The following is a 15,898-nucleotide window of genomic DNA, read 5'->3' as shown; positions in this document are numbered from 1 at the left end:
TGCAGACCGTTATCTTCTCAGAAATTCAAGGGCTCTGAGCAACTATTGTTTTTCCCTGTGTTCACTCCCTCCTTGAGCGCTTTGAAACACTTGCCTGTGTATAGGCGCTATATAAATAAACATCACCATCAGTCAAAAGACAACTGGGAAATGAACCTGAAGAATAAATATCCCTTGGCCTGTAATTCATGGCCCAACACCATTGACACCATCATGTAATTCCGAAAGGCCATAGCGTAATACAAGGATCCTCTTTGCACACCCTCTTCAGGCCCTGCCACACATAGGACCCACACAGTGTGGAACCTTGCATGCTCCATGGACACAGCATATATAAGCCATGCCAATGGCACCAGAACAAAACGGCACACCACATTACGTCACATTTCATTGCCATGTGCATCAACCAGCGTCCTCCCAACATGCATCCTCTGAACATGGCATACGAATTCAGCCTCATCGCAAAGTGTGGACTCATCTGCAGCCTGGATCTGGACCTGCTGTTCGAGGACCTGTGCGTGAAGAGTTGGGTTCACCCTCTGCAGGATCCAGATGTTTAGAGTCAAAATGCAATGGTGCCTGCCAGAGTGCATTTCTGCCGTGGGTCCTGCCTCGATTGCTTCCCTGGCTTTCTTCTGGCTCTGGACCCTCATGTCATCCCACCATTTCTTAATGTTCTCCGGGGTATGGACTGCCACTTCCTCAACATTGACGGCAGCAGCAATCTCCTGCCAGATCCTTCTAATCCAGCAGCCTCAAGTTGTTGCTCCTGATGGCATCCTCTCCCCCTGAGAAGTTTGCAGCCCACATCCTTGCAGCCTTGGAGGTGCTGGTGGAGGTGGCAGTCATGCTGCAGCTGATGCTGGTGGCCTGGAACTGGGCCCGGAATACACTGGTAACAGAGATGGAAGTGAAGAATACATAATTGGTATGCCGTACCACCACACCGTTTGCTCCCTACAGAGCGTGCCCACTGTTCAAAGGCTCAAGAATGCTTCCAGGACTTTTCACTTCATCCCTAACCAAATATTTATTCAGCTAGGCAAAGCATGGGTACACTCCAATTGCTCTACCAAGTCCCTCAGTTACCCAAAGGCAGCACCCCCTTATTTTCTGTGCCTGTCATGCTCCTTTCCATTACAGAAGCATCACACTTCTCAAAACATAAGTCATGTCGCTGGCTCTTGACACCATTTACTCCCATTCCATCTCGCTCATATTTGGTATATGGGAAAACAGGCAGGGACACATGTTCTTCTTGTTTAACATTTTCATCCTGAAATTATGAATCTTTCAGAAACAAAATCTTCATTTTTCCTTTCCAATGTTGCCCTTTGTATGGAATTTCCACTTCCCGAGACTTACACCTTGTGTTCTTTTTATGTATTTATGTATTTTTATTTAGTTATTTGGAATCAGTGACATACGAGAGTCTGAAGTGTGGTAGGTGAGAATGATGTGTTCCAGATGGGTGACTCTTTGAGAGTTATCTTGCAGTTTCAATTTGGAAGTGTCTGCATGTGTAATTTTCACGTAGTCATAAATTCATTTTTTGTCATAATGTACTCCTGAGTGTGATGTTTTTTGAGGGACAGGGATTTCCGGAAGGAGGTGCAGCATTTTTTTTTTTTTTTAGCTTAAAGGGTTTTCGGAAACAAGGTTGTAAGGGGAGTTCCCATTTTCCGTTTTGGATTTAGGGTGGCACAGGTGTCTTATTTTCCAGTTGGGCAATCATCGAATGGAGAGGGCTTTTTTCACTGCTTAGGGTATTGGTGGTACAGGCTATGTTGGGGTCAACATGTTCCTGTTGCATTGTTACCTCTTGTGTAAAGTGTGCCTCATCGCCTTAAGCAGCTTTGCTATATGTTGAGTTTCGAGGACATGTCGGGGATGCCTCGACATTGCCATATTAACATGATTGTCTGGAGGTGAGACAATGGAATTCTATTAAACATGTGGTTATGAGTGAGACGCTAGCTGGCCTGGGATAACATGTGACCAGGGATGGGTGTGTTCGTCAAATTTGAGTTTGAATGTGTAATGATTCCCCTTCTTTTGTTTGCTTTCATAGTGCTGGAGGGGAAAGAAAAATAGGGACGTATGCAATATAAAAAAAGTGTTTCTTTTTTAGAATGCACACAAGTGATAAAACATTTATTGAGAATATTAACGTATTTAACTCTCCCTTGTTTACTTTCATTTCAGATCTTTTTTGCAGTTTGCATTGGATTCTGGGGAATACAAAGCATTAAACAAGTTGTATTAGGCACAAAGAAGTCAAAGTGAAACATTTTACAGTTCACCTTTGGAAAATAAGTTTATTCATCACACTGATCCAGAGAAAGTCAATTTGACTACCGTGTGTCCAGTCACATACATGGACATACTGACCTGTTCAAGTAAAATGGACCAATCTTGTTATAAAGAGAAAATTAAACATGAATCCCATATGTTGTTATAGAAATAATTGTGTAAAATGCATATTGCAATGTACTTTACCTACATGGTTTGTAACCGTTAAAACATTCAAAGGTGGTTTGTAATAATATTGAAGTGTGCATACTGATTTGCAACATTTACAATAAAATATTTTATCAATTAATACATGGTGGGAATTTCTGACAGAATGCAAACATGCCATGGCAATAGTGGAGTGCAGAACTATTAGACAGTAGAAACTATGAGTTCATCTCATTAAAAGGAACTGACGAGGTTCATGGGTTTTGTGAAGCATGCACATGGCTGCTCTTTATACCACTCTTATACATAAGTCAAATTGCCCACCATTAAAATTACCATTTGGCATATTTTTTACAAGAGTTCTACCCGGGTCATGTCCCTCGCACAGTTCCCTCTGTTCTATGCATGGACTGCAAACTGCTCTATAACGTAAACACCGTAACAGGAATCCCTATGAAATGATGTTTGGCCAGATATCGACCAGTAACGAACGTATTCATATTTCCTTCATAAAGGTGTTCTCTGTTGAATAATTGAATGCTAGACAGAATACTTCTTTGCTTAGTTTAAATGTGCCACGCGACAACAGACCTCGCCAAGATAGCTTTCTGCACTGGTTATAAAAACATATTTTTTTCATATATTCGCTAATTCAAACATTACAATATTATGTGGTATAAGTGGAGCAGCACACATCTGTAAATCTCACAATCGACCTCAGTCTAAAATGTGCAGTTGCAATCATTGAATAACGCAAGTGCATACGCTGGTATGCAGTTTCTAAATACCGCAGCATCCATTTTAGTATTAGTTACCTTTGTAATCTATAAACATTAGTACAAATTATCAAGACACATCCATCAGTCTGAGATTTGGTCGGCAGATAATTCTTTAAATACAACCATGTATCCATTGGCATAGAATCTACAATTTCTCATTATTGTTGACGCATGTGACATCTTTTAACCAATATTCCATAGTCCAATTTCTTAATATGGATCGTTTTGCAAGCAAACACGATACATTGGTGAATCTACTTTTGACCAGCAGCATTTTTTTTATTAATCCAAGGAACCATATTTTGGGTTGAAGTATTATTGAAACCTCAGCAATCTCTGACATATGTAGCATGGCGGAGGGATTTGGAATGGATCCTGCTTGCTCTGGATGTATGGTATATTGCATAAGTGGTAGTATCCTTTTTGCTAGCATGGCTGCAAGGATTTTAGTGTCTACATTGATTAAGGATAGTGGTCAGTAGGATTTGCAGTCAGCTGATAGTTTATCGGCTTTAAGAGGCAGAATAATATTGGCCGCACAGAGTGGCCATGATATGCATATATAGTGTTAGCAGATGGGGAATCAGCAATGCATGACAAATTGTATGGAACTTTGCACCCAGCTCTTCCAGCCATTGAGTTTTACCAATAGGTATATCATCTATTGCACCTGCAGTTCCGACAATGTAGAATGGAAGTTCAAGCTGCTCTCTCACGCCTGGGATACCATTGGTATAGAAAGTCCATCTAACATAATATGAATTTCGTTCTCAGTTTTAATATCCTTTTGACTATAGTGTGTGTCGTAGTCATAAAATAACATGCTTATTTCGGAGCCACTATGCATCACTTCCCCAGCTTGGTTATGTAAGAGTATGATACATGTAATTGCATTTTCCGTTCCTATTAGTTAAGCTGCCAAGTGGGTCTTCCTTATGTACAAGCCTCCTAGCAGCAATAGGTGTTGCCATGTATTTTAACTCTCTATTTGCTGCGCCCCTAAATGTACTCATTTGCAAATTATCTTTCAAGCTTACGCAATTCAGATACACATGCTGTTATATCTTTCCTAATGATTTTCACCATCTCCATCTCTGTTGACACCACTACGCCCTAATAAATTCTTTCAAAGCCTGCCATAACAAAACATTTGGCTCAAATGTACTAATGTTTTTTTTTTTCTCCAAAAATTATTTTTTGTGCTCATGTAGTGCTGAGCTAATATCTTGTAGCACCTAGGGTTTGAGCCTCCACAGAAAAGCTGATGAGTCATGTACATTAAGTACCATCTTGAGTACAGTGGAACAATGGTCTGAGTAATACAGGGATGTATTTCTATAGATTGTAGAACATGCGTTAGTGGTAAGGACATAAGAAGCTGCTCTTGAGAAAATATTGTGGTCAGTTAAATAAAATTTGTAAACTCACATATTGGGGTTTAGAGCCCTCTGGACATCAGTTAATTCCAAATTGTGCATTGATTCTAACATTTTGCTGGGCGATTTAGTAAGTGTTTTGGTGGTAGAGCTTGCACGATCTATGCTCAAATCACATATCTATCACTCATTATGACACTGGGGGTAGCCGTGTCGATATATAATTTTTTTTCTGGCGCCCGTGAATCGGCAATTACTGGGTCATTACGGCATTGCCGGACCCGGTAATTGCCCATTCGCAAGCGCCAGAAAATATTCTTCCCCATTCCCATTTCAGCCCCATAGGGCTCAATGGGGAGGCCAGATGCACAGGCATGATTCATGAATGGTGCCGGTGCATCCGACATGCTGTGCTCACGGGTGTCGGAACGCCTGCCAGGTCAGATCTGGCAGGCAAAAAGGCACCCGCGAACAGAATTCCTAGTTTGCCGAACCGGTAGTAATGGCACCAGTAGCTTACCGGCATCGTTACTACCGGACCGGCAAACTTATAATGAGGCCAATAGTGTTCATGCTGCCACCCAATAGTATGGGGATAGATGGAAATGTTTCATAAATATTTAGGATCCTCCTATAGATTTCATAGTCATAAGTGTTTACAAGCTAAATTTCAGTTTAGCAATCTTCCATGAACAATTACATAGCAACTCAAGTGGTCGAGAAAGGATTTCACACACAAAACTGCAATGATTATGGTCTGTAGTCATGACTACCTTGGACTGTTATGAATATGATGTGTAATATCTATTGCCCCTCCACCCCCAGCTTTTTGGCAAAATCAATGGTGGATTTGTAGAGAGCTTATGTTTCCTGCAAGAAAACAATGTTAATTTTCAGACTCTCGCTCGATGTAAGCGAAAAACTTTTGAGCATTAACTGGATTGTGCATGCCTCTAATATTTCAGATCATCAATGCTAAGTTAAAGCTCCACATCCCCGAATAAAGCAACTGGTGCCAGTGGTGTTTAAGACCACAAATGACATACACAGCTCCAACACCCACCACCCTGTGCAATAGCACCTGGAACGTTCAAAGTGCCGAATGGGATTACCACTATAAATGATCTAGGGGCCAAATAAATGAACAAACTCAAAGAATATGGCAAACTACTACTTGATTATCAGTTCAGTTAAGTAGTTAAACCTGACGAACAAACAAATTGTAGCTCACACACTCTCGGCGCATTTCAGTTACACAAAAGGTTGTATACATCATTATACGTCAGCTATGATGTCATTCTATGTGGCAAACAATAAAACCCATTAGGTGGAGGGATTGGTTAAGACAGATGTATATACCTATATTTTATATAAGTGTTAGTACCATCATTGGATGCCCCTTATCAGGTAGGCACGGCTTCAACAACCTCTAACTACGTAAAATACAGATACAAGTGCAATACCAGCAGGGATAGGCTTCTGAAATAATGTATGGTCCATTACTTATGCCTGCATGATTGGTTGGTGCTCTTTTACCAACCTTGGTTATTCGGCTCATTAGCAGCACATAGGTATGACATGGGTAAGACCTGGGTAGTATAGCTCAGTGGAAGGTGCTAATTTTGGAAGCAAAACGACACAGAGCAACACTGTTTTGAATACCCGGTCATTGCTTTGAAAACTCTTCGGTATTAAGTGTGTTAGAAAAAAACAATTATAATTATATAATTATAATAAGCAACAAAACCCAGGTGCACGGGAACAATGTCAGACAACTGCCTTTCTTAGTTAATTAGCTTACCATCTCTCATCATTTAGGCCCTAAGTTAAGGCTTCTTCTTTGTAGTTGGCCTTGCTGACTGATCTCTTCCTCAGAACTTTAAAGGGAGTGAAAATACGTTGCTATCTTCGTCTGGGCTTTTATGAATAGGCATTGTTTTCTGGTCTTACACCACATTTGAGGAGACCCTGATTGTATCTGTTCTATCCATCTATTTAGTGTTATTTGATTAAATTACATTATGTGCTATACCTCCTCTTGGCCTCTGGAGACTTGGTTGCTCCATCCTGCATGCACTTTCTGCATCTTTGATTGTTCAATACGTTACACTCACAATTGTTCAAGCCTGTACTTTACCTAAGAGAAATATGTCTTTAGTACATGGCTTATCCACGTTGACTCCTTTCATTAATCAGTTACTTCTTGCTGTGGTATCCCTCATTCTGAGCCAAGCAGATACCCTTTGCACACATCTGTATTCCAGTGCAGGTCAGCTCTGCAGTCTTTGTGCCTCTCCTCAAGATTTCTTGCTTATTATACGATGCCGACGTCCATTTTCTCAACATGGATGCTTTACTCATGTTCTATTTCCTACTTTAGAAAGCTTCTACACTGTCTTATCTACCGTGCATTTCTGCGTTATTATGCATCTACTACATCTCTTGTCACTTATCTTCTTAGTGTATATGGTTTTCTTCATATTCACATATATGTTTACTTTGTTGCTTCAGTTACATCTTCATTCTTCAGATATCCATACATCAGGTCCAGTGCACCCACATGTTTTCTCTCTTTTGTGGTATCACTTCTCTTCGGTCAGACTTTACTTATAGTTCCTCTATATCTAGTGTCTGCAAGCTCATCACTACCACATCAGTCCGGGAATACATGCAGTATGGTTGTCTGAGCGCATAACGTCTTTCATACCTTTGCCGTGGTATTGGGATGATACCAGGTGTCATGGAGAGTGTTCTCTTGCTGTTCTTGCAGTATGATGGAGTTGATGGGGTGGGCTTTATAGATGAAGTGTACATCTGTCTCTCTACATTGCCCCATCTGGTTGAGTCCTCGATCACCTCCTCAATTCTCTTCACCTTTTCTTCACACTGTGGTTTCTTCGGGATCCATATCTGTGTCATCCCCTCAGGTCACCTGCATTATTTATGTGTTCATCCACACTCCAGGTCATATGGCAACATTCCCCAGACAGCTGACAGAACACCCAATATCCCACATAGTTTTTTTCATCCTTGGGATATTTAAACTTCATTCCTGGGGGTGCCATAGGGATTCCTTTCAGGTGCTTTCGGTCTGTGTGTGCTCGTCAGCCAAAGCATTTACAACGATCATTATCTTCACCCCAATAGCTTTCTTTGCTGTCAATTTTACATTGTCCTAGGAATATTCTTATAAGACAGTATCCCAGCAACACTAACACCAGCATAACTCCCAATAGTTTGAAGGCATTTGCTATCCTGGTTGGAACCCATGAGAACAGGGACACAACCCAGTCTTCCTCAACTTCAGTTTCCTCCATTTCTTCAGCATTTTCATACGCAGGGTCGGCAACAGAGTTATGGCACAGGTATGTCTGTAAAGCTGGAAGGCCTGATGTTTGCAAACTTGCCTCCTTCCATTGCTGTAATTAAGTCCAGGACATACCTGTTCTCTAGGGTCATGAGTCTGATGGCCCTCAATACTTCTTTAATTGCACTAAATCTTTTTATTGTCATGTTATTTGTTTGTAGCAGCTCCAACCTTGCGATTTGTACCATTTGCCATTTACTGCAGCTTGAATTCCTGACATGAATTTGGCTGTAAATATCATCACTGTACTACTGAACAATCTGTGCTCATCTGGAATGTCCCAATACGCATCTATTGATTTTCCAGAAAAAAAAAAAAAAACTTCTCTCTCTTCTCTTGAATGAGGTTGAGTGGACTCTTCTTCTTTTGATGTGCATCCATTTTTGTAAAGTCAGTGATGTGAAAATCACTTTGGGGATCACACACGCAGGAACATGTATAGCCACCATAGAAAAGATTCCTCCCCAATGTTTAGGTAGGTTCATATAAGCTTTGGATCCACAGAGCCAATAGTGGTCCACCTTTCATTCCTGGCACATCTATTATGTGTTTGCACCCTTTATTTTCTCCAACCTTGGTCTGACCACTGTTTCTGAAACACATTGTTGCATTTTTCATTGGCAATATGGATACAGGTAGGTCCTGCTTCATCTTCAACACATGTTAGTAAGTTTGCATACTTGGCTCATTCCCTAAGCCATTCATCATTCACTATGTGCATTATCTTCACCGTTGCTGCCATTAATAAGTGTTCACTGCATACCATCATTCCTTCATCCAATCCTGTACTGGTAACTACTTGTCAATATGCTAATAGCTGAGGTCTCTCCAGGCATCATGGCAATTCTGGTGTCTCCCATGTGTCTGCACTATCCATTCTCTTTTGTTCCACAGTCTTCATCTCTCCTATATTGACACCAGTCAATAAGTACAAGAGCGTTTTGCTTTTCCAACTTGGTTCTGTTATTGTCTGCATTTTTATGTAAGCATCTCCATAGGGGAATGTTCTCTTTGGCATCCATCGTAGAGTTGACCATCTGCCTTTGAATTGTCCTCTTGTCATACATGCTGCTAGATGGCTAAGCCACGTCTCATCATGTGTAGGTATTTCTCTTGCTATAAATGTTTTGGCTGTGCTCATGGCATAAGGGATGACTGAACATATATAGCAACTCTCATCTAACGTTCTTCTCACTGTGATGTGCTGATACCACATGTTCTTTTTTTAATGGCTGAATTATCAAGATATGTATTTATATCCTGATCATCTTTTCCAGCATCACTCTTAAGTCAGTTAATTCTTTTGGAAATGTCAGTGAAAATGTCACTTGTGCTTTTGGAATGGATAGAAACAGCAGGTTCATTGCTAAACAGTCCATCTGTATTGTAAAACATCATTTTGACTAAATGCTATAAGAATAAGGAAATAAAAGAATGCACATTGTACAAAACGTAGCCACAAGAAAGATTGCAAAGACATTCATTTGTCTTATACCATTTTGTGTATTACTCAGTCTTCTTGCTAGCAAAGTGTCTTTTACAAACTGGACAATCCCCATTCTTTTTTACCCATGTATAATTTCTATCCTTCTTATAATAATCGCTCTTTTTGATAACAGAAATTGTAATAATATTGCAATGATGGTCCTTTGAATAAAAAGGTCTGTCATAGGATTTTCAAAAAGGTGATCATATCAACGTTTTGTCTCACTAGAGCTGGATAAGATCAAAGTATATGTGTTAAAACAGCATACAAGAATGTGTGTAACGTTATAGGCAACATAAAGTGTTATGTGCTCTGCTTGTGTGTAAAACATTGCCTTTTTAAACTAACAGCAATAGTTCTGTGAACAATGAAAAGTTTGTTTGTCCCCCTTTAAATTTGAGAGTAATAGAAAGTTTGAATTGTTTTTATTTTGATTACTCTTGTTGGTGCTTGATAGCCGATTGAGTCTGCATTCACAGAACTTCTTCTCTTGCTTCACTGTCAACGGGTGCCAGAGGGGTAAGGGTTTCTCCTTTACATCATTCAAGTGCAGCCAAGTTCGTCTTCCTTGGATCTTCACAGCAGTAGGGGTGGCCTCGTCTACTAGGTACGTTCCTTCAAAGTGGAGCTTATTCCAAGTGCAAACAAAAGTTCTGTCAAGCACTTGATCCCCTTGATACAGACCAGGTGGATTTAAGAGTTCAATAGGGTTGATTGTTCAGCTGTCTTCTTCAATCTTCTTCGACCCTTCCCTCCGATTTTTGATCTGTTGGGAAATAAAGGAAACACTAGCGGTCATATTTGTCAAATAATCATACATATCATCCGCGACCTGCATGATCCCACCAATTTAGAAATATATGTATTTTTGTGGATTAGAAAAAAGTGTCATGTTGAAGATTTTTTAATTCATATCTGATTTGTTCAGAAATGACATTTCAGATGGTTGAATCAAGAACTCCCAGAAATGGGGCCTGAAGACCTGGGAATCAATCACATTGAAGTGTCTGGGGCTTGTTTTGGTGGAAGAGCAATCGATCGCCATTATAATCATTAGCCAAATAGTCCATCCATTTAAATATTTTGGGGTCTGGTTAGGGGGTTTTAAAACTGGATTCACAGTGGAAAAGGGGATTAAATGAGAAAATCAGACAGAAATGTGAGAGAAGCAGATCATCAGATGAGAGGAGGAGATCTCATGGCAGATGGCATACCACCTTATTTTACAAACATGTGCAACTGTTGTGGTGGGATCTTACTTTCATAACACACGCTCATAGATACCCAATACTCTCATTTTGCTAAATTGCGGATCACAATGTATTGGCCATGGTTCCCCTGTTAAGTTTAACTTTTTTTCTCTATTCATGCAGTGTTGCTTTTAGCGCTTCCCTTAGCTGAGTGTAAGTCAGCCCACAAGCTTAAATGGAAAGCCATCATTAAAAACTATAATGGCGCTCTAGGTCTAAAAATAAGATTGTTGTAAAAAAAAAATAAGTACCTTTTGCCATGACTGCAAACTGTACTAAAGAGACCAAAGATGTCAGGCCGGCTGACATTGCCCCACTGGCTACTCTATGCCCCACCATGAACATTGAAACTGACAGTGTTTGGCAGTACAGCCAGCCCTCTTCCCCTACTCAGTGTTCAGCACTAGACAGCAACTTGATACCCCAAAGACAGTCGAACTTGGACACTCGACCTACTGTTGTCTTACACAATAACTCCACTGGAAATGATCGGGTGATTGCTAGAGCTGAAATACCTTCCCCAAATATCCAAACAATCAAAATGTCCCTCCTCAGTGCTAGATCACTTTGCAAAAATGCCATCAATATACATGACTATATTGCAGATAATAAGATCGTCATCATATGTATAACAGAGAAGTGGCTAAGCGACTCTTGTGGACCTAAGGTAGATCTGGTGACACCACAAGGATACAATATTTTTTGTAAAAACCGCAAACAGGGAATTGGTGGAGGAGTGACCATCTTGACTAAGAAGAAATCACACTTCTTTGCATCCTCCATAGGCTGCGAGATCATGCACCTAATGATTACACACAATATGAACAGCTGTATAAATATTATACTGGTATACCGTCCAACTGATGATATGCCAGGTTTTAAGAAGGAATTGACTCATCTCTTGGCCCCTTTGAATAAACCCAACTGCTCTACTACTGTACTTGGCGATCTCAACTGCTGGTTCATAGACACCATTGACTAGAAGGCACACAATCTAGAACATGAATATCACAGTTCATAAAAAGAACCTACCCATGCAAAAGGTAATATCCTTGACTCGATTGCATCTAGAGACTTCACTTTTATGTTTATAGACACCAAACCATGCATCTGGTCTGATCAACAATTTGTTGAATGCCTTTTTCAGCTACCAGACAAACCAGCGCAACAAAGTAAAAACACCAGGAGAGTGGTCAGCAGGAACTTTCACATAGTAAAACCAGATGACCTAACCTGCTACTTCAATTAATTATGGATGCTACTACTAATTTGGAACACCCCCCTAGCATGTTGGTGAATTCCTACAGCATGCACTTAAACACATTCACGCTGCCCCCATGAATTCCAAGGTCATAAGAGATGGAGTATGACATCAGAATTGGTTTACCGTAGACCGAACAGACCTTAAAAGGGAGAAAACACAAGCTGAGAGGGTTTGGGTAAAAAACAACCTATACAAATAAGATCTATGAAACAAAAAATAGCTACTTCAATGATCTAATCGAAAGTGCTAACAACAACACAGAGAAACTCTTTGGAATCTACAGGAAACTTGAATAACTTAACTCAGAACCACAATCCCAGGCTGTGGTAGGGTTCAACAGGCTAAAATAGTAAACGGCAAAGGCAGAGAGACACAACTGAAAATGTTGGCAACTCCTATTATGCTTTGTCAACAAATCTTTCAGCCACAAGTCAGTCCCCACCACCATCAAAGAAGTTGTAGTATCCCCACTGGTAAAAAACCTGGCTTGAATCCCAAGGAAGCGAGTAACCTTTGGCCGGTTATCAACACTCCCTTTCTCCTGTAGATTGTGGACAATATTGCTACTGCTCTCCTACAGCAACACCTAGAACACTCGGGTGTTCTCCAACCCCGGCAATCAGGCTTTCGGGCTAACCACAGGATGGAGAATGCCCATTTGGCTCTCCAAACACACATGTTGGACCTCCTGGATAGGAGCATTTCAGGGCTGCTGATACTATTAGCTTGGTTGCCAGCATTTGAACGCCTGTTGGAGACATTAGCAACTGCAGGTAACTGCTCAAGGGATGCCACCGACTGGATTTGCTCATTCATGAGTAACATGAAGTCCAGAGTGTGTTGGGGAAGTGCCATTTTGAAGTTAGAGCAAATACACAGTGGAGTGCTGCAGGGCTCATGCCTATCTCTAGCCTCGTTAAACATTTAAATCAGACCCCTCTGTGACTAACTAACTCATATTGGGATACAGTTTACAAACTATGCTGACGATATTCAGCTCCTAATGGAATTAAGCAGTAACTACAAGACTCTGACAGGCTATCCAACATATATGAGTCAGTTAAGAACTGGATGTCCAAAACTGGATGTGCTTTTACAGCACTAAAACTGAACTCAACTTATGATCTTTGGATCCACACACAAAAGGGTAAAATTGTACAACAAATACGCATATCTGTGTATTGAAGGCAGTTGTATCAATGTAGTGGACAAGGTAAATACCCTTGGTGTCATCCTGGAGGCCTCTCTTGGAGCTGAAGCACATGTAGGTGGGGCCATCAAGAAATCCCAGTACCACTTGAGAGTGCGGAGGCAGATCCTGCCATTTATGATACCCAAGAACTCTGAGACCTTGACTAGAGCCATCCTTATGGCAAGACTTGATTATTGTATAGCCCTGCTGATTGGCGCTAACAAAGAGTGCATCCATAAGCTTGAGGTGGTTCAAAATGAGGCAGTCATGATTATTTGCGGTGCTACAAGAAGAGAACAAATATTGAACGCTAGGAAAGAACAGTGGAGTAACTTTGCTGAAGATGTTGGAGGGGGACATGACATCTGAAGAAAAGGTGCCCCAGCCAAATGAATGGGGCAAAATAGTGTGCCATGAAAGTTGGAGGGGACAAACACCCCTGTCCTTCCCTAAAATTACACCCATGGGAAAGAACTACACTGGTTGTCAGTTGCTGCAAGAATTCACTTCAAAGTTATCTGTCTAAACCACAAGTGCTTCTTTGATAAGGCACACACTTACCAGAAGCTATAGGAACCATGCAGAACCCTGTGCTCAAGCAATACCCAGTGCCTAGTGAATCCCAAAACTAAAAGAGTGAGGGGAAATGGATGGTTTTCCCATTACTAGGCCTGGAATACTCTACCCATGGACCTACAACAAGAAAAGCACCTGTTGACTTTCTGAAAAAGTATAAAGGCTCTTATTTGAGTAATGTGTTCTTAGTACCTGATCCTATGCCATGTCCGGTCTTCTCCAAAAATGTCTTGTGTTGATGCTCCCTCATTGTCATGATCACTGGCCCAAACACACAAAACCTGCACCCTCAGGTGACGGAGACAAGGAGAAATATCATACTTAATTGTCCCTTTGGGACAATCAAGCAACGGTGACCCAGCTGGACTCAGTCCTGGCACCTTTGGCACCACGCTCATGAACAAATATGAGCAGAGACATTATATGGGTGTAAAGTACTTTATTACATTCCCAGGAACTATTCACATGCATTCAGTCCGGGTGTGGCTGCTGAAGAACTGAGCAGCATGTGCAGCATCATTTGGGAGTGACAGGGTGTGGGCAAAAAGCCAATGTTAAGGGGGCGTGGCTGGGGCTAGGCTATATAAGCCCGCCCAGCCTTCATGCAATCGATTTGCGTTATTCTGCCTTAAGGCAGCGTAACGCTCACTGCCGCTTGGGTGCAGAGTCACCTTAGAATCCTGCTCCAGTGATTCAACTTACCTGAAATCTGTTTGCTTCTGCAACCTCGCTACTTACCTGGGAACCTGTTTCACCGGCAACTCCTCTACTCACCTTGGGACTAGTTCTCACCTGCAAACACCTCCGCAGTGCCTGCCACTCTCCTTCCATCTTCGGACCTCTCGGAAAGCGAAGCCAGGCCGCGACACTGCAGCTCGCCGCTTAGCTCATCCGTGGACGGCACCTGCAAGGAGAAACAACAGACAAGGTTAGACTTTAACGAAAACCTTCAGTGTATGGTCGCGTTCATTGGAAACCTTGCCCTTACCCTTAAACCAGCTCTCACCGGTGATCGGAACGTCGCAGATCCTTTTTTCTTCATTCTGGCCGCATAGCAACCTCCAAAATCACAGCTGGGCTGCACTTTCGCCTGTGGAGAGGAAGCAGAGATGAGACATAGTTAAAACTCGCAGATCATAATTTGTTGAGGACACTAGTTCAATATTTTAAAGCGGGAAGAGACTTTACAAAAATGAAAGACACATACCATTACCAAGTGGCATTGTCGCAGCTGGACTGTACTACCACTTCAGAGGCCAGTGAAGTTGCTCGGCCCATATACAACGTGCCCCTGCTGGAAGAAGCAGGACGGAGAGCTCATCATTCATTAATAACAGGAGCAATTCTACCGATCACCGCGGACGGCAGTATATCTTCAGGAGGGAAGTCCTGACCAGGGTGATCCAAATCCAGGGAGGGCTGCAACTGTGCCCCAACGACGCCGCAGAGACCAGGTGAGCGTAACACTGATGCCTGCAGGCTATGTAACGAAATAAATAAATAAATAAATAAATAAAATAAAACACATTTTAAGAGCATGTCAGATGGTCAGACAGGGAGACAACCAGACAAGAATGCGACATGGAGAAAGGTGGAACTAAAATTTGGAGGGAACCATCAGAAGGGCTGATGCTGCGGGCCATTCATAACCAAAGAAAGATGGGCAGTTGGAGTACCATTGATGACCGGGTCCCAACTCCTCCCACGGATGACCCAAGTTGCCTGATTACTTCTCCTATACACAAACCCACAGAGATTTAAGTGCATAAGTCCAACAGAAAAGAGTGGAGATCTATTTGAATTAACATCTTCCCCCTAGTCAGTGGTCGAAGTGAGCGGGAGCGGTCGAGAGCGGTGCTCCTCTACTTTTGTAAATTTTGTTTTACAGCTCCTATACTTTTATTTTAAAAAGAAACCGTTCCGGAATGGTTTCGTTTTAAAATAAAAGTGTAGGAAGACGTTGCAGCTTGCACTTTCAGTGCACTGCACTGAAAGTTCCCTTAAACAGCAGCTGCAAGAGTTTGGGGATTTGGATTGTGTGTGGGAGGGTGCGTGGTGATGTTGTTTGTGGGGACTGGGTGCAGGCCAGCAGGGAACATAGCTCCACTACTTCTTTTTGTACACTTGGACCACTGTCCCTATTAATGG

At 41.7% G+C, this 15,898-nt stretch overlaps 1 protein-coding gene and 1 long non-coding RNA gene across 3 annotated transcripts in view; one reads left to right on the top strand and one right to left on the bottom strand.

Moving 5' to 3' along the window:
• AGMO (alkylglycerol monooxygenase) overlaps positions 1 to 2,602 on the top strand; it is a 1,424,437-nt gene extending 1,421,835 nt beyond the window's left edge. The window contains exon 13 of the mRNA XM_069648601.1: positions 2,206 to 2,602. Coding sequence (XP_069504702.1) covers positions 2,206 to 2,286 — 81 coding nt within the window. The 3' untranslated portion in view covers positions 2,287 to 2,602. The remainder of the gene's footprint in view (positions 1 to 2,205) is intronic.
• The window catches only part of LOC138570040 (uncharacterized), a 799,187-nt gene that overhangs the window by 70,408 nt on the left and 712,881 nt on the right, over positions 1 to 15,898 (bottom strand). The gene's annotated exons all lie outside the window — the stretch shown is intronic.

The sequence above is a fragment of the Ambystoma mexicanum genome, chromosome 2q, assembly GCF_040938575.1.
Source record: "Ambystoma mexicanum isolate Mex_15411 chromosome 2q, UKY_AmexF1_1, whole genome shotgun sequence".
Classification (NCBI taxonomy): domain Eukaryota; kingdom Metazoa; phylum Chordata; class Amphibia; order Caudata; family Ambystomatidae; genus Ambystoma; species Ambystoma mexicanum.
The sequence above is the reverse complement of the archived record's forward strand: the minus strand, read 5'-3'. Positions and strand labels throughout refer to the sequence as shown.